General features: G+C 32.5%; 1 protein-coding gene across 1 annotated transcript in view; it reads right to left on the bottom strand.

The window, feature by feature from the left end:
• ADCY2 (adenylate cyclase 2) overlaps positions 1–21247 on the bottom strand; it is a 589713-nt gene that overhangs the window by 382251 nt on the left and 186215 nt on the right. Inside the window, 1 exon segment of the mRNA XM_074279140.1 lies at positions 16481–16642. Within this exon segment, the coding sequence (XP_074135241.1) occupies positions 16481–16642 (162 nt within the window).

A 21247-nucleotide genomic window follows, 5' to 3' on the forward strand; every position in this document is an offset into this window, starting at 1 on the left:
TACAAGACAAGGCAGAAAGTCCTTTGGAGGAATACAGTTGGAAAGAACAATAGCAATTGTTACTTATTATTGAAGATTTGTGTATCTCATGACCTTCCCAACACTAAAACTGTTTCCTGCTATCTTAAAAACAATAAAACTTTAGGGATTCATTCTTGCAACAATGTAATTTAATAGACTATGTGACTGTAAGAAGGCAAAGAGACAGCATATAAGAGTGATGAAGATAACGTGTGATGCAGAGTGCTGGATTGATCATAGACTTATCCTCGCCAAGCTGAATATTTTCATTTCAAAAAGGGTGGCCCGCAAGGCAAAAAAAGACTACCAGAAGAATTTAATGTCAACAGATTAGAATGCTTTGTTGCTAACTTGGAGAATAAGTTGAGCCAAAGCACAGCTGGCAACAGTGGAACAGAAAAGTAAGGAACAGCTTTCAGAGATTTATTTGAACAGCATTGCATTTGATAATCTGGGTCAGAACACCTGAAAACATTAAGAATGGTTTCATGAAAATGATGGGAAAATTCCAAAGCTGCTAAATGAAAAGTGAGAACTCCTCAGGATATACCAATAAGAATAGTTTATTCATCTCTAAGCTGGTATCATGCAATTCCATCAAAATAAAGTACAAGCAAAACTTGAGAGATGTAAGATTCTTGGCTCATTAAAAAGGAAGATGAAATTCAATTTTATGCTAATAGTAATTAAACCAAAGAGATTTTATGATTACTAAAGACTATTTATAGGTCAAAGTGCTTTGGTGCATCTAAATTATTCAGTGCTAATGGAGCCCCATCAATAAATGATAAGAACATGAGCCTAAAATGATGGACTAAACACTTCCATAGTGTACTTAGCAGACCATCATCAATCATCAATCATTTACCTCAGGTTGAAATCAATCACTCAGTGACTGATCCAACTGAAAGAAAAAGTTTTGGATGACATTAGATTACTTTCTTGTGGCAAAGCACCTGGTGCTGGCTCTATTCCAGTTGAGATTTACAAAATGGGAGAGTCCATTGCTTATACAAAAGCTAACTGATTATATGGCAAGAGGATGTTATGACCCAGCAGTTCAAAGATACTTCTGTGGTAAAGGAAAGGGAATAGATTATCCCACGACAATTACAGAGGGGTCTCTCTTTTAATCTTTGATGGAAGTTTCACGTCAGACTCCTCCTTTTAATTTTTTTACATTTTTATTAATTTTATAATTATAACTTTTTTTTGACATGCATGGGTAATTTTTTTACAACATTATTCCTTACACTCATATCTATTCTGAATTTTCCTTCCTTCCCTCCACCCCCTCCCCCAGATTGCAGGCAAGTCCCATACATGTTAAATATGTTATAGAATATGCTAGATACAATATATGTATGTACAACCAAATTTCTTGTTAAACAGGAAGAATTGGATTCAGAAGGCAAAAATAAAAAATTACTTCTCTGGGTATAGCTGATTCCGTCCATCAACTGGAACTGAATTACATCCTCTCTTTGTTGAACATATCCATTTTTATCAGAATACATCCTCCTAAAGCAGTGGTCCTCAAACTTTTAAAATAGGAGGCCAGTTCACTGTCTCTCAGACTGTTGGAGGGCCGAACTATAGTAAAAACAAAAACTCACACTCTGTCTCTGCCCCTCAGCCCATTTGCCTTAACCCTGCAGCCCACATAAACGTCCTCATCAGGCATCATCTGACCCACAGGCCTTTGTTTGAGAACCCCTGCAGTCATACATTATCATTGTTGAAGTATACAATGACCTCCTGGTTCTGCACGTTTCACTCAGCATCAGTTGATGTAAGTCTCTCCAAGCCTTTCTGTATTCCTCCTGTTGGTCATTTCTTACAGAACAATAATATTCCATAGCATTGATATACCATAATTTAACCAACCATTCTCCAATTGATGGTCATTCATTCATTTTCCAGTTTTTAGCCACTACAAAAAGGGCTGCCACAAACATTTTGGCACATATAGGTCCCTTTCCCTTCTTTAGTATTTCTTCGGGATATAAGCCCAGAAGTAGCACTGCTAGATCAAAGGGTATGTGCAGTTTGATAACTTTTTGGGCATAATTCCAGATTACTCTACAGAATGGTTGGATTCTTTCACAACCCCACCAACAATGTATCAGTATCCCAGTTTTCCCACAGCCCCTCCAACATTCATCATTATTTTTTCCTGTCATCTTAGCCAATCTGATAAGTGTGTATGGTATCTCAGAGTTGTCTTCATTTGCATTTCTCTGTTCAATTCTTCACTCTTTTATATGAATGGAAATAGTTTCAATTTCATCGTGTGAAAATTGTCTGTTCATATCCTTTGACCATTTACCAATTGGAGAATGGCTTGATTTCTTACAAATTAGAGTCAGTTCTCTATATATTTTGAAAATGAGGCCTTTATCAGAACCTTTAACTGTAAAAATATTTTCCCAGTTTGTTACTTCCCTTCTAATCTTGTTTGCATTAGTTTTGTTTATACAAAAGCTTTTTAATTGGATGTAATCAAAATTTTCTATTTGTGATCAATAATGACATCTAGTTCTCCTTTGGTCACAAATTCCTTCCTCCTCCACAAGTCTGAGAGGTAAACTATCCTATGTTCCTCTAATTTATTTATGATCTCATTCTTTATGCCTAAATCATGGACACATTTTGAGCTTATCTTGGTATGTGGTGTTAAGTGTAGGTCCATGCCTAATTTCTGCCATACTAATTTCCAGTTGTCCCAGCAGTTTTTGTCGAATAATTCTTATCCCAAAAGTTGGGATCTTTGGGTTTGTCAAACTACTAGATGGTTACAGCTGTTCATTATTTTGCCCTGTGAACCTAACCTATTCCACTGATCAACTAGTCTATTTCTTAGCCATTACCAAATGGTTTTGGTGACTGCTGCTTTGTAATATAGTTTTAAGTCAGTTACAGCTAGACCACCTTCATTTGATTTTTTTTTTCATTAATTCCTTTGAAATTCTTCCATAGGAATTTTGTTGTTATTTTTTCTAGGTCATTAAAATAGTTTCTTGGGAGGCTGATTAGTATAGCACTAAATAAATAGATTAGTTTAAGGAGTATTGTCAGCTTTATTATATTTTCTTGGCCTATCCAAGAGCACTTAATGCCTTTCCAATTATTTAAATCTGACTTTATTTTTATGACAAGGTTTTTGCAATTTTCCTCATATAATTCCTGACTTTCCTTTGGTAGATAGATTCCCAAATACTTTATACTATTGACAGTTATTTTGAATGGGTTTTCTCTTTGTATCTTTTGCTGTTGGATTTTGTTGGTAATGTATAAACATGCTGAGGATTTATGTGGCTTGATTTTGTATCCTGCAACTTTGCTAAAGTTGTGGATTATTTCTAATAGCTTTTTATTAGAATCTCTGGGGTTCTTTAAGTATACCATCATATCATCTGCAAAGAGTGATAGTTTGATTTCCTCATTACCTACTCTAATTCTTTGAATCTCTTTCTCAACTCTTATTGTCGAGGCTAGCGTTTCTAATATAATATTGAATAGTAATGGTGATAGTGGGCAACCTTGTTTCACTTCTGATCTTACTGGAAAAGGTTCCAGTTTATCCCCATTACATATGATACTTACTGATGGTTTTAAATATATGCTGCTGACTATTTTAATGAGTAGTCCATTTATTCCTATACTCTCAAGTGTTTTTAGTAGGAATGGATGTTGGGTTTTATAAAATGCTTTTTCTGCATCTATTGAGATGATCATATGGTTCTTGTTAATTTGATTATTAATATGGTCAATTATACTACTAGTTTTCCTAATATTAAACCAGCCCTGCATTCCTGGTATAAATCCTACTTGATCATGGTATATTATCCTGGGGATGATTTTCTGTAGTCTTTTTGCTAATATCTTATTTAAGATTTTAGCATCAATATTCATTAAGGAGATTGTCTATAGTTTTTTTTTTCTCAGTTTTCGACCTATCTGGTTTAGGTATTAGTACCATATCTGTGTCATAAAAAGAATTTGATAGGACTCCTTCATTCCCGATTTTTTCAAATAGTTTATATAACATTGGGGCTAATTGTTTTTTAAATGTTTGGTAGAATTCACATGTAAATCCATCTGGCCCTGGGGATTTTTTCTTAGGGAGTTGATTAATAGCTTGTTCTATTTCTTTTTCTGAAATTGCTTAAATATAAGCAATTTACTTCCTCTTCTGTTAATCTGGGAAGCCTATATTTTTGGAGGTAGTCATCCATTTCACTTAGGTTATCAAATTTATTGGCATAAAGTTGGACAAATTAACTCTTTATTATTGCTCTAATTTCCTCTTCATTGGTGGAAAGTTCCCCCTTTTCATTTTTAAGACTAAGAATTTGATTTTCCTCTTTCCTTTTTCTGATCAGATGTACCAAAGGTTAATCTATTTTATCGTTTTTTTCATAGAACCAACTCTTAGTTTTATTTATTAATTCAATAGTTTTTTTTTTTTTTTTACTTTCAATATTATTAATTTCTCCTTTTAATTTTAGAATTTCAAGTTTAGTATTTGAGTGCGGGTTTTTAATTTGGCCTTTTTCTAGCTTTTTAAAGTTGCAAGCCCAATTCATTGATCTTCTCTTTCTCTGTTTTATTCAAGTAAGCCTCTAAAGATATAAAATCTCCCCTTATTACTACTTTGTCTGCATCCCCAAAATTTTGGTATGATGTCTCATCATTGTCATTATTTTGAGTGAAATTATTAATTGTGTCTGTAATTTGCTGTTTCACCCAATTGTCTGTTAAAAATTAGATTATTTAGTTCCCAATTACTTTTTGGTGTGTTTACCCCTAACTTTTTGTTGAATGTAGTTTTTATTGCATCATGATCTGAAAAGAAAGCATTTACTATTTCTGCCTTCCTATATTTAATTTTGAGATCTTTATGTACTAATATATGGTCAATTTTTGTAAAGGTTCCATGAACTACTGAGAAGAAAATATACTCCTTTCAATCACCATTCAGTTTTCTCCAAAGATCTATCATACGTAATTTTTCTAATATTTTATTTACCTCTTTAATTTCTTTTTTATTTGTTTTGTGGTTTGATTTATCCAATTCTGAGATTGTAAGGTTGAGATCTCCCACTATTATAGTTTTGCTTTCTATTTCTTCTTGCAATTCTCTTAACTTCTCCTTTAGGAAGTTAGATGCTATACCACTTGATGCATGTATGTTTAGTATTGATATTGCTTCATTGCCTATGCTACCCTTTGGCAGGATATAGTTTCCTTCCTTAACTCTTTTAATTAGATCAATTTCTGCTTTTGCTTGATCTGAGATAAAGATGACTACCCCTGCTTTTTTGACTTTACATGAAGCATAATAGATTCTGCTCCAGTCTTTTACTTTACTCCGTATGTATCTCCCTGTTTTAAATGTATTTCCTGTAAACAACATATTGTAGGGTTCTGACTTTTGTTGCAGTCTGGTATCTGCCTCCACTTAATGAGAGAGTTCATCCCATTCATATTTACAGTTAAACTTACTAATTCTGTATTTCCTGCCATCATAATATCCCCGGATTATGCTTTTCCCCCCTTACTCCCCCTAAACCCCTTCCCATGTATTAAACTTATGGGCCCCACTTGCATCACACAGCCCTCCCTCTTTAGTATCCCTCCCTTCTCCCTTTATATCCTTTCCCCTTTTTTCTACCTTTCCCTTATTACTCTTTTCCTTTTCCCTTTTTCTTTTCCACTTTTTAATGAGGTGAGAGAGTTCTCTGTAAAACAAATGTCAATTATTTTCTCTTTGAGCCAACTCTGATGAGAGTAAGATTCACACAGTGCTCCTCTCCCTCTCTAATTATTTTCAGTTATGATAGGTTTTCTTTACCTCTTTATAGGATATAGTTTCCCTCTTTTTATCTCCCCTTTTCCCTTTTTCTGATACTATCCCCTTTCCATTTCTATTTCCCGTTTTTATGTTATATCAGTAAATTCAAAATATACATGTGGACTTTATGTATATCCACAACAGAAATATAGTTCTCAAGTGTTCCTTTTACCTTTTTTGGCTTCTCTTGGTTGGAGATCAAACTTTTTGTTTAGATCTGTTTTTTTCCTTAGAAACAAATGAAATTCATCTGTTTCATTAAATGTCAATCTTCTTCCATGGAAGAAAATGCTTAGCTTAGCTGGGTAGTTTATTCTTTTTGCATTCCAAGTTCTTTTGCCTTTCTTTAGTGTGTATGCAGCCAGATCTTGAGTGACCCTTATTGTGGCACCTCAATATTTAAATTGTTTTTTCCTGGCTGCTTGTAATAATTTTTCCTTAGCCTGATAGTTCTGAAATTTGTCTACAATATTCCGTGGAGTATTTTTTTAGGGTCTTTTTCAGAAGGTGTTTGATGAATTCTTTCAATACCTATTTTCCCTTCTGGTTCTTTTACCTCTGGGCAATTCTCTTTGATTATTTCCTGTGAAATAGTATCTAGGCTCTTTTTTCCATTGAAATCCAATAATCCTCAGATTATCTCTCCTAGATCTATTTTCCAGGTCTGTTCTTTTTCCAAGTAGATGTGTAATGTTTCTTTCTATTTTTTTCTTGTTTTTTGGTTTTGCTTGACTGATTCTTGATGTCTCAGGGAATCATTCGTTTCTATTCAGTTCTGATTTCTAATGAATTATTTTCTTCATTAGCTTTTTTTTTTTTTTTACTTCTTTTTGTATTTGTCCAATTGAGTTTTTAGATGAGTTTATTTTGTTCTATGAATTTTTTTTCCATTTCACTATTTTTTTAGTGAGTTATTTTCTTTTTCTAATTCACAAATTCTACTTTCCTGGGAGTTCTTTACCTTTTCCAATTCACAAATCCTGTTTCCCTGCATTTCCTGTGAGTTTTTTACCTTTTCTAGTTCACCTTTCAGGAAGTTGTTGCTCTCTTGCATAGCTTCTCTCTCCTTTCCCTGTTTTTCTTCTAGCTCTCTTTTAAGATTTTTGATAGTGTCTTCTAGGAGAGCCTTTTGTGTTGTGGACCAACAATTGTCTGGAGACTGTCTGTTATTAGTCTCTTTGGGGTTGAAAACCTGATCTCTTTCTGTATAGAAGCTATCCATTGTCCTTTTAATTTTTTTACTCATTTTTTCAAGCCTGTCGGGTCTGCCTTCAGTGCCAGGAGGTTACCAGCTTCCTGTGTAGAACAGGGATAGGTGTATGGAAGGTCCTGTCAACAGGCTACAAGGAGTGGCTAGGTATGGGAGTACTCTGGGAAGTAGTTCCCCAATGGGAATGATTCCAGTCTGCACACCCCATCTGCGGGGGAATGCAGCTGCTCTGGGTATTTTAGTATGCAGCTGCACAGTTGGCTGATCTATGCCGAGTCACTTCCAGTTTGGGGGTGGGTACAATTCTGGCATTTTTAGAATACCCTGTACCTCCAGCTTTAATCTCTGTGATGATCTGCTACTTTATAATCAAGGCAAAACAACCTCTTCTAGCCACAGAGGATACCCCCATCCCTGGTCCGCTCAGGCTGCCAGACTTTCCTATCTCCCTGCCTGCCACTGGTCTTTTCCCGTCCCTCAGGACAAACCTACTCTGGTGGTCTTCCAGATTATCTTCAGCTGGTAAGTCATTGCACCTTTAATCTTCATGAATTTCACCAGTCAAGCCCTATTTTTGAGGCTAAATTCAAAGATTGGTATTGAGGGCAAGAGAGGAGCTTAAAGAACATGTGCCTTCTCCACCATCTTGACCCAGACTCCTCCTTAATAGACAGATCCCATATATGGAAGAAGTCATCTAGCTAAGAAGTAGTGTGGCTTCAGAAGAAGCTGAGGAACAGTAAGTATGATGTTTGCTATCTAACAACTTTAGTAGTAGTCTCAGGAAAAGAACTTTAGTAGTCTGCATACAACATTTGTGGATCTGACCAAAGCTTTTGATACTGTCAGTAATGAGGTCTTAATGGAAAATTATGTCAACATTTTGTTTATACAGAGCAGTTTATCAGTATCTCATGTTATTTTCATGATGGCACTCTTGCCTAGGTTGTGGACAATGGAAAGTGCTCTCAAGCTTTTCCAGTCAGTAGCAGAGTGAAACAAGTCTCTGTGCTTGCACCATGCTTTTTAGTATGATCTTTTCAACCATATTGTCAAAAGCCTTCAATGATGACAAACAAGGCATCAAAATGAGCTACTGCACTTTTGGCAAACTTTTCAACTTAAAAAAGCTACAAGTCAAAACTAAAGTGGAAGAAGGGTTGGTGCATGAATTTTTGTTTGTAGATGTTTGTGTACTCAGTAGAGCCTCCAAAGCTGAGATGCAACAAATATTTTTTTGCTATTTGTGCTAATTTTGTCCTAACATGCGTTGTCAGAACTGTCTCAGTATTTGGAGGCTCCAAAGGAAAGTGGGAGAGGGGAGAGGTATTAGACTGTCAAACTAAAGATCTACAGAGCCATTGCAGTAATCTCATTGCTGTATGCTTGTGAAACCTGGACAGCATACCAGTGTTTGAAATTAACCTACCATGCATTCAGACTCTACTGCAGAGTCAAAGGTTGGACATGCTAACCTCAATCTAACATAGTGATGACATTTTGGACATTTATGAGAACAAAGAATAATAACCAGCTAACCAGAAATACTAGCAATAAAACAATTAAAATAATTTTGCAGAATAAAAATAGTCATTGAGAATATAAAATGCTCACTCTTTTCAGATGACATAATATAATTAGGGAACCCTAGAGAACCAACTAAAAAGCTAATCAAATCATTAACAGTTTCTTCAAAGTTGCAGGATAAAATTAAACTTACATAAAGGAGAGAAAAAAATTATATTACCATAACTGCAGATATTATAAAATACTTGGGAATCTAACTGACAAGAGAAACCAAAGGGATTGCATGAATACAATTATAAAATATTTTTTATAAAAAATACAGATCTACATAATTTGTGAAATATTCATTGCTCATAAGTAGGCCAAACCAATATAATTAAAATGACAAATATACCTAAATTAATATTTATTCAGTTCCATACAAACAATTGACCAGAAAATTATATTAAGGAGCTAGAAAAAAAGATATCAAAATTCATTAGAAGAAAAAAAAGAGTTCAAGAATATTAAAAGAATCAATGGAAAAGTATGAAGGAACATAGCTTAGCACTACCAGTTTTCAAAATATATTACAAAATTATAATCTCCACAAAACAAATCTGGTATTGGTGAAGAAATAAAGTGGTTGATCAGTGGAATAGATTGGACATATAATAAAAAGTATTAAATGGCCATTGTAATAAAATGTTTGATCAACCAAGCAATCCAAACTTTTATTGTAATTACTCACTACTCAACAAAAATTGCTGGGAAAATTCAGTCAGGACCTGGGCGCAGACCAAAATCTCAGACAGTATACCAAAGCAAGATCAAAATGGATAAATTATTCACAAAAGGTGATATACATAAGTCAATTAGGAGAGCATAGAACAATTTGCTTGTCACATATATGGATAAGGGAAGTATTTATGACCAAACAAGAAATAGCAAGGCTCATAGGAAGTAAAATGGATAATTTTGACCACGTGAAATTAAAAAAATTTTTTGCACAGTTAAAACCAATTCAGGAAGAAGTAAAAGGACAGTAGAAAACTAAGAGAAATTTTATATCAAGTTTTTATGATATAAGCTATTGAAATACAATATAGGAGGAAATTATTGGGGTGTGAGCCTGTGCCAGAGATGAGATATCCATCTTTCCAATCATCTGAAAGTAAAAGATAACTTTCTGGGACAGGTGAAATGGGGACTAGAGATTCATCATTTATTAAATGTGGGCACTTTGGAAAGAGTTTACTCCCATTCATATGGTAAAGTAATGTAGAATTTCCATGCCTGTAGCAGTTCCTGATGTAATCTTGACATGTACTAAACATCATTTCCAGCTGAGTATATATTAATAAACATCCAGATATATTTCCAGAAAAAAGAAAAACCAATCCTGAAAAAAATAAATCATTTCAATAATATAATATTAGGGGCAGCTAGGTGGCGCAGTGGATAGAGCCCTAGCCTTGAATTCAGGAGGACCCCGAGTTCAACTCTGGGGTCAGACACTTAACACTTCCTAGCTGTGTGACCCTGGGCAAGTCACTTAACCCCAGCCTCAGGGGAAAAATATAATATTAGAGAAATGCTTAGTAAACATCTAGAAAATTAACTGGTGATCCTTTAAAATTATCATGCTTTCTCTAAGGAGAACTCCTGCCAAACTAACTTAATTTTTTTTTTTTTTTGGATAGAATTTTAAGGATTTAGACCAGAGGATTATGAAAGTTGACCTAGATTTTCACAAAGTATTTCAAACTATACTTATAAAAAATTGGACAGAAGGGACTCAGCAATAATACAATTAGTTGAATTTGGAATTGCTTGGTCAGAATCAGATTGTCATGGTTAATAATTAAATGTCAACTTGAAAGATAGTGGTTAGCATAGTGTAACACAAGGGAATATCCTTGCTGGCCAGCTATTTTTCAATCATGTCTCATTCTTTGTGATTGCATTTGGAGTTTACTTGGTAAAAATACTGGAACAGTTTTTCATTTCATTCTCTAGATCACTCTATCTATCTATATATCTATATCTATATCTATATCTATATCTATATCTATATCTATATCTATATCTATATCTATATCTATATCTATATCTATATCTATCTATCTATCTGTAACTGAGGCAAAAATAATTAAGTGACTTGTCCAAGGTGATACAGCCAATAAGTAACTGAGGCCAGATTTATACTCAAGAAGATGAGTCTTCCTGACTCCAGGCCCAATACTACATCCATTGTAATATGGGGACATAGGCTTGATTCCATGCTCTTTGACACTTCTATAAATAGCTTAAATAAAAGTAAAAAAGGATTAAAGATTTGGGCTAAAAGAAACATTAAAGACTAAAAAGTTCAATCACATCATTTTAGAATGAAGGAAACTGAAGCACAAAAGTGTTAAATAATTTGTTTAGACTTACAGAGCTTGCAAACATTTAAGTAAAGATTTAATTCAGTCCTTCCCAATTTTGGGTCTGGTGCTTTATCCAAAACACTATTTAAATGGAATACTCAATAAAGTTTAGAGGGATAGCTAACATACTGGATGACAAAGATATGTTCCAAACAATCTTAAAACATGTTGTGTTGTGTTTAAAAAAAAAAAAAAAAGAAAGAAATTTTAGAGAGATAAATGCAATTTCTTTTGCTTGAGTTGGAAAAAAAAATCAGTATCACAAATACAATGTGGCAGGGGCATGATTAGATAACAATTTACCTGAAAAAGAGTTGTTTTAGTTCAATAGTAAATGATTATAAGATATAGGAGTTGAAAAAGCTAATCCAGTTTTATTTTGTGTTAAGAGTAGAATAGCATATAGGAATAAACATGCGATATTACCATTGTAGTTCTCCCCTGCCAAACTATATATGAAGCATTGTGTTTATTTCTGGGTACTGCAGTATGGCAAAGACATCAGAAGAATAGATAGTATCCAGAGAAGGCCAACTTAGATGGTGAAGGGCCTTGAGTCCATGTCATAAGGATCAATTGGAGCAAATAGTGAGTTTTGTTTGAGGAAGAGAAGATTCAGGGGAAATACAACTACTTTCAAATACCTGAAAGAATACCATATGGCAAAAGACTAGTATTTTGGTTCTGACAAGTTTCTTCTCCATTCTCATTTTTAATCAGTGCTACATTTCTGTCTTTACAATCAGCTGTCAAGGGCTCATAATATAAATTATTTTCTATTTTCTATCCATATTTTGAATTTCTTCCTTAATTCTACTAAGGTACATATATTCCTTCTGAATATCTTTGTTTTTTTTTTAATTCAAAGTCACTTAAATTTTTTTTCATTACCATTTTACTAAGAATATGTTCTTTTCCCATTTTTCCTTCTGCTTATCAAATGAAGTTGCAATCTCTAAAAGTTATCAGGAATTTCCTAATTGGATAATCTAAAGACCTTTTTTTTTTTTTTTTTTTTTTTTTTTAGTTCCTATTCCTCTTGATGCTTCTACAGAATTTGATAAACCTTCCCTCCTGGATACTCTGTTCTTTGGGCTTCTGTGACAGAGCTCACTTTTGTTTCTCTCCCTAACATCTCTATATAGATGTCACTAACATGTGTGTAATATGTATATGTACATATACAATTATACATGCAATATATATATATATACATACATGCATATACAGCTATATCTACATGTATACATACACACATATTATAGTATATATAATAAAAATAGACATATAAATACAGAGAAAGAGAGAGAGCAATCACTATATTATTCTTTTTTTCTCTTATAATCTCCACTAAATCTCTTGTCTCATTCTCTTCCCTGAATATGATAATTAACCATCTGTATTTGTCATGTGAAAGTTATGATTATTTAAGGGTGGTATTTCACTCCCATGCCAATAAATCACAGAATGCCAAGTTATTTCAAATTAATCAAACACACAAAGTAGGTATATAATCACTTTCTTTCTTTGTATTTAATTATTTATTTTTAGTACACATTGCTTTTTGAATCATGTTGGGAGAGAAAAATCAGAACAAAAGGGAAAAACCATGGGAGAGAAAAAATAACAGAAAAAAAAGAAATGAACATAGCATGTGTTGATTTATATTCACTCTCCATAGTTCTTTTTCAGGACGCAGATGGCATTTTCCATCCAGTTTTTTGGCATTGTGTTGGAGTGGATACATAATCATTTTAAGAATATTATTATATTATTACACCAGGAATTGTGAATTACCTCTACAATATATGAACAATACATATAACTTTATAGTTTTTTGCTTTATGTTTGTGCTTTCTCTTCTCATGGAACCAGTGTACAACAGACTTCTGAGAAAACCTTTTAAAACTACACTTATTATTTATATTTTAGGTTTGATATTTATTTATTAATATTTATTGATTGATAATGAGAAGCAGGGGACAGGGAAATTATGTAACCCCTTAAGATCATTCCCTAGAATACCAGCAGTAATACTCAGCTGTCCTCTGAGGACCTGGCCTTTGTTAGAGGAAGTTAGAAGAAGTAGTCTTGAAATTAGTGCTGTATTGGGGGGAAGGAGAAGGGCAAATAGATGGCACAATGAGTCAGGAAGATACACATTTCTGAATTCAAATCTGGCTTCAGATATAATTAGCTATGTGACTCTGGGCAAATTACTTAACCTTGTTTGCCTCAGTTTCCTCCTCTGTAAAATGAGCTGGAGACACAATTGGCAAACCTGCCAAGAAAACCCCAAATGAAGTTCATGTGACTGAAACAACTGAACAGCAACAGGGAGAGGGATTGAGCTACCTAGGATAATTTGAAGTCCTTTTGCCTTTGGATACTTAAGTTTGCAGAGATTCACTAGATAGAAATGAGCATTTTTTTTCTTTTTTTTTTTACTTTATACTTAGGCAATCTATTTCAGTGTTTTCTCATCAATTAGATTGATTCCTTTAAGATAACTTTTGTTTGTTTGAATGTTTAGTACTAATATAGTGTTTTATTATATCTATTTAATATATTACTCTACCCTTATCTTATGGAATTACTTTGAGGATCACATGAGATAACATTTGTAAAGCTTTGTATAGTACCTGGAAAATAGTAGCTCTTACATAAATGTTAGTTTGTTATTATTATTATTGTTGTTGCAGGAAGAAGTAGAAGGAAATTTTATGCAAATAAATAGTTGGATGACCTTTAACATGTAGGTGGTACTCTACAACTATTTATTTGCATAAAATTCATAAATGTGCATTTTTTCCCTTTTTGGTTTTAAACAGACTTGAATTACTTGTAATGTTGTTATAGATTCTAAACAGTGCACCTGTCATTTTTATGGACTTCTAATTCTTAAGATAAGTTTTTGCTGCTGGGTTTATAAACCCTGAGCCATTAACCCTAATTTAGTTGGGGAGATATACAACTTTGGTGCATTTTAAACTGTGCTTTCCTTTTTTTAATCTGCTTGTCCTAGGGGCAAATTAGGAACTCAATTTGGACAGTGCTGTTTACTGCTAGTGATCCTTTGAGGAAATACCAGATTCATTATGGTATAGTGACCCTAAAGAATTGTTTCTCTAGACCTCAAATGAGATACCCTTATGTATAAAAAAGATAACTGTCTGATATTTTGATGTATTCTAAGTTTTAAGATGTTTTCTCCAGCACTTCCCTGTAGTAAAAGGGTATAATGGAGTAATTTTCATCTAGGGCAATCCCCCCCATTTAAAGGGTAAAAAGTGAATTCTCTCTGACATTCTATTTTTAAAATTAATATCAGATTGTTTTGATGATTACCACTATGTAATAAGGTTTGAGTTCTGGCATGGATAGGCTACCTTTTCTTACCTCACCTCCTTTTTTGATTCCCTTGATACTCTTGTATCTTTTTTTTTTTTTCTTATACTCTGCTCCTATTCATTTTTTGGTTATCTTTGTCTAACTCTATAAAATAAATTTTGATAATTGATTATATGATATCAAGTAAGTAAATTAATTTAGATAGAATATTTTTATTATTTTGATTCAGCTCATCCATGAGTAACTGATGTTTTTCAAGTTATTTTAATCTTATTTATTTGTGTGAAATATATAATTTTATAATTTTGATCATATAATTCCCATGTTTGTCTTAGTAGGAAAACTCACAAGTATTTTAAGTGGAATCTTTCTATTTCTTACTGCTGGACCTTATTGGTAATAGAGAAATGTTGATGATTTATGAGTTTATTTATATCCTTTAACTTTGCTAAAGCTGTTAATTATTTCTACTAGTTGTTTTTAGTTAATTCTCTAGGATTCTCCAAACATATGATCATGTGCATCTTTTTAAAAAAATTTTCTCTCCTTTCTGGGGAAAACCTTAGACTACAATCTGTTAACAGTTCTATAATTAGTGATTCTATAAGAAGTAACTTTCCTTGGGAATCTAAAATGAAGAGGAATGAAGTATGAGAGAGATGAATTTTCCTATTGAGAACTTAAAAAAAACATGGAGCAATAAATCCAGTATAAAATTGCATTACATGTATGAGTATAGAGGTAGGAATAAAAAGTACTCTGAGGCACTACAAGGCCCAACAGTAGTTACCTGTTTGCTTCTAGTCAGTATGCTAAAAACTTAAGAGGTAAGAGTGTTAAAGGCTGTTGGATGTCAAATGAGGATTTCTTCTCTTTTGCATCAGATAGAGAACATTGTTTATAATTTTTTAGGATTACAGAAACTTAGATCTTGAGGGGATTAAATAGGCCATTTAATACAGCAAACTTCATGTTTTGTAAATTTCCTCTACAAACTTCCCATAAAGGTATCACCTAGGCTTTGGATTAACATCCCCAATAATGAAGAACTCATTAAGTTCAAGGCTTTCCATTCAAGGAAAGCCTTAATCATTATTCAGATTTCATGCCAAACCAAAATTTATCATCACATAATTTCCAAGAATTTCCAGTTCTATTGTTTAACTTTTGTAGATCTAATTCTATATATTCAACACCATATTCACTTGCATGAGAATCCTCCACAACATAAACAGTAGGCAGTTAATATATGATTACAGTGATCAAAGATCAGATTATTTTCTCATTTAATTTTTTTTTATAGTTACCATGATTTTCACAGATTCCTACATCATACTCTGTGCTGATGTTTTTGTCATTCAACAGTATTACAGAAAAAAGGAAATGCCATTTTAGTAAGGAAAAAGAGTCTGTTAGGATAATCTCTAAATCACTTATAGTCTCTATTGTTGATGCAAATATTTGTGAAAAATATATTTATTTTCCAAATGAAACAGAGTATTTTCCTTCTGAGTGAGTTTTTAAAATGTTGTTTCATTCAGCAACATTTTATGTAACTGTAATTCTGAAACTGTCCAAAGTATTGTCTCATGAAATATAGTGATTAGTAATGCTTTTAGCATGTGCGCACATATGCATGCATGTTTGTGTGTGTGTGTGTGGGGGGGTGTTAGAAGGGAAGCTTCCTACAAGTGTGTGCATTGTGCATGTTGGTGTATGGATTTATTAATAAGGAATATTTCATCCTAAAACTAGTAGAGTTAAATTATAATTTATGATAAAATACTGTTTTTTAATGATGGGATTCTGCTTTTATTTAGTAGTCAGGAAAATATATTTTCTATATTTAGGTTTCATGCTAGTTTTAATGTGTATTGCTAATTACTAAATGGCTATTGATTATACTGGTAGGTTAGGGATTTATATATCTATTAGCTCTTAAACTTAAAGCCAAAAATTGTGCAAATGTAAGCTATAGAAATTTAATGGAAGAATGAAAACAAAAATGGAATCATATACTCAAATGAAAGTTGTCATACATTTCCTATTATTGTCATCAGGAGAGTCAATGCATAATCATGCTTTATTTTATTATGTACTCACCTGCCAAACCAAGTGATTCTTCACTCCTGGAAGAGTAGAGAGACAGACGCTCAGCACTATGGTGTGGGATGAAGAGGTCAGTACACTGGCAATTATGGCATCTCTCATGTTGAAGGGCAGCATAGTGTATACCACAAAGATAATAAATAAAAAAAATGATACCTATAAGGAGGAAAAAAGAATAGTCAAGGTTACATTGAAATCAGATTTTAGAATTTTTTTCCATAATTTTACACATGAGGCTACGTAAGGCAATATGAAATGTTGTGCCTATTCAAAATCCAGCATTTCTCCAAATAAATGCACAAAATGAAATTATTTTAAGTGAACATTAATAATGGTCTTCATTATCTTGGGGCAAACTAATAGTTTTTAAGCTCTTATGCTTCAAAATCATTGTAATCTGTTAAATTTAGTTTTTTTTTCCAAAAACGTTGCAAATCAATTATCACATAGCCAACAGAGAAAATAAATGAGAAAGAAAAAAGTAAGAAAATTACAATTTGTATTTGAAATTTGACAGTTCTTTTCAAACAAAATGTTCACAATTTTACCTGTCCATTTAATTGATGTTGAATAGGAATGGATTAACTTTGAACCATCCATATAACTGCATTTTTAAATACCTAAAAACAGTGGTAATCATTCCTTATTTGCAATGGAAAAGACACAGCTTAAATTATTCAAATCTTGACATTTCCTAAAGGCAGCACTGTTCCCTTGATTAACATGTAATCAGGGTATTCATAAATAGTTTCATCTAATTAACTGACTGCTCACAATTTATTTGAATTCTTTTCCATGTAAAACATATTTGCATGGTCACTTATCTAGATTTAAGTGTATGAATTGGGAAGATTGGAATCTTGCTATTACAGAAATCTTTTGCATATTTAAGTGTAAATTTTAAACCCTAATGCCATTGGCACTGTTATAGTCAGACGTATAGTTTTGGCACATTACTTTTGCAGCTATAAGCACAAAGGATTGATAAAGAATAATATTAAAGACAGAGAAAAACTAATTAGGAGGTAATTACAGTACTTTAGGTGAGATATAATAAAGAATAAAACTAGGATCAAATTTGTGAGTATGTTAAATATGAGATGAATGTAACAGATTTGCTGCTTAAAGTGTAAAAAATACAACCATATATATATATATATATATATATATATATATATATATATATATATATATATGGTAAGGGAAAATGACAAGGTGAGGATGAGTTCAAAGTTGCAAATGTTAATGATTATAAATATAGTGAAACCCTTAAAACAAATATATTATTCCTTTTTATGAAAAGAAAGATAAAGAGGCCTGTTTAGGATGCATTAAATAAATTTTAATTATTTTTAAACTTTCTTTTATTTTTAAATTTTGAATTCTAAATTTTCTCTCTCCTGCCCAACATTTTAATACCCATTGAGAAAACAAGTAAAACAAGTAAAATGATAGCAAATGGTCATATAAAATAATGTAAAATATTTTAATATTATTATAAAAATTGAAGAAAGCAAGAAAATTATACTTCAATATATACACAGAGTTCATCAGTTCTGTCTCTAGAGTTGGAAATAATTTTTTTCAGCATGAACCCTTTGCAACTGTCCTAGATCATTGCATTGATTGAAGTAGCTAAACATTTCATAGGTGATCATCATTACAACATTGCTGTTACTGTGCTCAATGATTTAGTTATTTTCACATTATTCTACATCAATTCATATAGGTTTTGCCCTGTTTATTCTGAAACCATCTCCTTATAATTTCTCATTGCTCAGTAATACTTCATCACAATCATAAATTATAACTTGTTCAGCCATTTTACAATTAATAAGCATCCCCTCAATTGCCAACTTGTTACTACCACAAAAAGAGCAGAAATAAATATTTTTGTACAATAGATCCCATACTTTTCTTTTTTAACTTCTTTGGTATTCAGACCAAATAATGGTATTGCTGGATCAAAGGGTATACACACTTCTATAGCACTTTGGGTATAGTTCCAAATTGTTCTTTAGAATGACAGGATCAATTCAGAATTTCACCAATAGTTTATTACTATGTTTAATTTCCCACATCCCCTCCAGCAGTTGTCATTTATGAATAAGTGTGATATTTCACCTTAGAGTTGTTTTAATTTATATTTTTCTTATTAAAAAGAAAGATTTAGAGTGATTATAATTAGCTCTGTTTTCTTCTGAAGAAATTCATATGTTTTTATTACTTATCAGTTGTGGCTCTTAATTTTTTATGAATTAGACAATTCCTTACATATTTGACAAATGAAGCTTTCAGTAGAGAAACTAACTAACTGTAAAATCTTGATTTTAGCAAAATGTATTTTACCTGATTATTTCTTTATTTAGCCTAATTAAGGACTATTTTTACTTTTGCTTTGTCTGAGATTATGATTGCTCTTATCCTGTTTTTGCTTTGTTTTGTTGTTGTTGTTGTTTTAAGTTGGAGCATAATTGATTCTGCAGTTGGTCCAACTCTTCTAGTATCCTTTTGGAGTTTTCTTGAATAATATTAGTGTAGTTTATTGTTTCCTTTTCCAAGTCATTTTTTTTAATATAGAAAAGTAAAGCAAACAGGGTTGAGGAAGTTGCTCAGGGACACACAACTAGTAAATGTCCAAGGCTGTTTTTGAACTCAGGCATTCCTGACTCTAGGCTCTCATCTTCTTCATTCTATCAATTTCATTACCTAACTGCTTTTCACAGTTATGATTACTAACTGTATATTTCCTTCCAGTTTATTTTCTTCTGTTTATCTTTTTCTCTCATTTTATCCTGTCTCTCCTCAAAAGTCTCTCTGCTTCTGACCACAGCTCTCTTAATCCAATCTTTCATTTTTCATTTGTTGTCTTCACATTTTTTTTCTCTTTCCCCTCCTACTTCCCAATTGGGTAAAGTGGATTTCTCTATGTATCTGGTGGTTTATCTTCTTCTCTCTCTCTACACCAAATCTTGTGAAAGTGATACCATACCTATCCTAATTTTCTCCTCCAGTACAAAAATGCTTCCATGTATGCCACTTTTAGATAATTTTCCCCCCTTTATACCTCTCACTTACTCTTTCTCTCAGTGCACTGTTTTTTTTCTTATCCCCCTTTTCTACGTCATTCCATTAAATTAATTCACTCTAATGCTCTCTGTGTATTTATATTCCTTCTGTTTTAAAATGTAAAAATTCTTAGAAGTTATTTTTCATCTTACCATACAAGAAAATAAACATGTAAACTTATGAAAAACATCTTATGATTATTCTTTCATGATTGCTCCTTTGGCTTCTCTTGAATCTTGAATTTGACAAATTTTCTATTCCCTTCTAATCACTTCATTAGGAATACTTGAAAGTCCTTTATTTCATTAAAGATTGATTATTTTACCCTTCAGTATTATACTTAGTTTTGCTGGGTAAGTTATTCTTAGTTGTGATTTTATTTCCTTTGCATTTCAGAATATTTTGTTCCAAGTTCTCCATTCCTTATAGTATAGAAGCTACTAAAACCTGGGTAGTCCTGATTTTGGTTCCTTAATGTTTGTTTGAATTATTCCTTTCTAGCTTTTCGTAATTTTTTCTCCTTGACTAGGAAGCTCTTGAATTTGTCTATGCTATTCTTGAAAATGTCCCTTTGGGATCTTTTTTAGAAGATAATTGCTCGGTTCTTTCAATTTTTATTTTATCCTTTATATCTGAGATAATGGTTAGTTATTGACAATTTCTTGAAATATGATATCTAGGCTTTTTTGGCATGTCTTTTGGAGAGTTTAATGATTCTTAAATCATCTGTCCTCAATCTATTTCCTAGGTAAGTTGTTTTTCTGTAATTTTGAAGAATTCTTTTTTTCCATTGATCTTGTCCACTTTTTTTCCATTTGGCCAATTCTATTTTTTAAGGAGATTTTTTTTCCTTCAGTGAGTTTTTGTGCTTCTTTTTATTATTAGCCAAATTCTGGTTTTAAGGAATTATTTTCTTTAGTATTTTTTGTTCCTCTTATCAAGCTATTAATTTTCATTCTCTTTTCATAATTTCTTTTCATTCTTTTCATTTATTTGCCATTTTTTCCTCTACTACTATTATTCTATTATTAATTTCTTTAACTCTTCTAGGAATTGTTATTGGCTGCTCTTGTGGTAATCACTCTACTGAAACTAAGGCTGCTCCAGAGCAGAAAACCAATCTGAACACTACAGTCTTGGATCCAATTAGTATTTTTCTTTGAGGCTTTTCTTACATATGTTTTCATATTGCTGAATTCTTGCTCTTCCTGGACACCAAAGTAACTTCTTATTATTAATTTCTTGTGGTAGTATGCCCATTTTCTCAGTCCATTTCTTAATATTAACTTTATATTAGAGTAGTGCTCTATTCATGTGAAGATGGGAGGTACTGTTCCATGTTTTTAATTTTTTCCTGCTGCTGTTTTCAGTGGTAGTTCTAAAGTTCTAGATTATGATGCTTTCAGGGTAGTGTGATTTGGAGAAAGGAGTTGCCATTACTCCCCTGTGTACTCTGGTCTTACTTAGGAAGGGCCCATGTTTCTTGAAGCTTTAAGTCATAGTGCTCCTTTTGGCTCTCCTGAAGTCACAAGCATTAGTGCTTCTCTTTGCTCAGGAACTGCAATCCTGAACTGTATATGGGCAATAGACTTGCCAATCAGTACCAGTTGTATCCAGTTCCATCAAAGGTCCCTTGTAATCTGTTTCTGACTGGTCGTCTGGTACTTTCTCCATATCTGATTGGAAAGTCTC

Source organism: Sminthopsis crassicaudata, chromosome 1 (assembly GCF_048593235.1).
Source record: "Sminthopsis crassicaudata isolate SCR6 chromosome 1, ASM4859323v1, whole genome shotgun sequence".
Classification (NCBI taxonomy): Eukaryota; Metazoa; Chordata; class Mammalia; order Dasyuromorphia; family Dasyuridae; genus Sminthopsis; species Sminthopsis crassicaudata.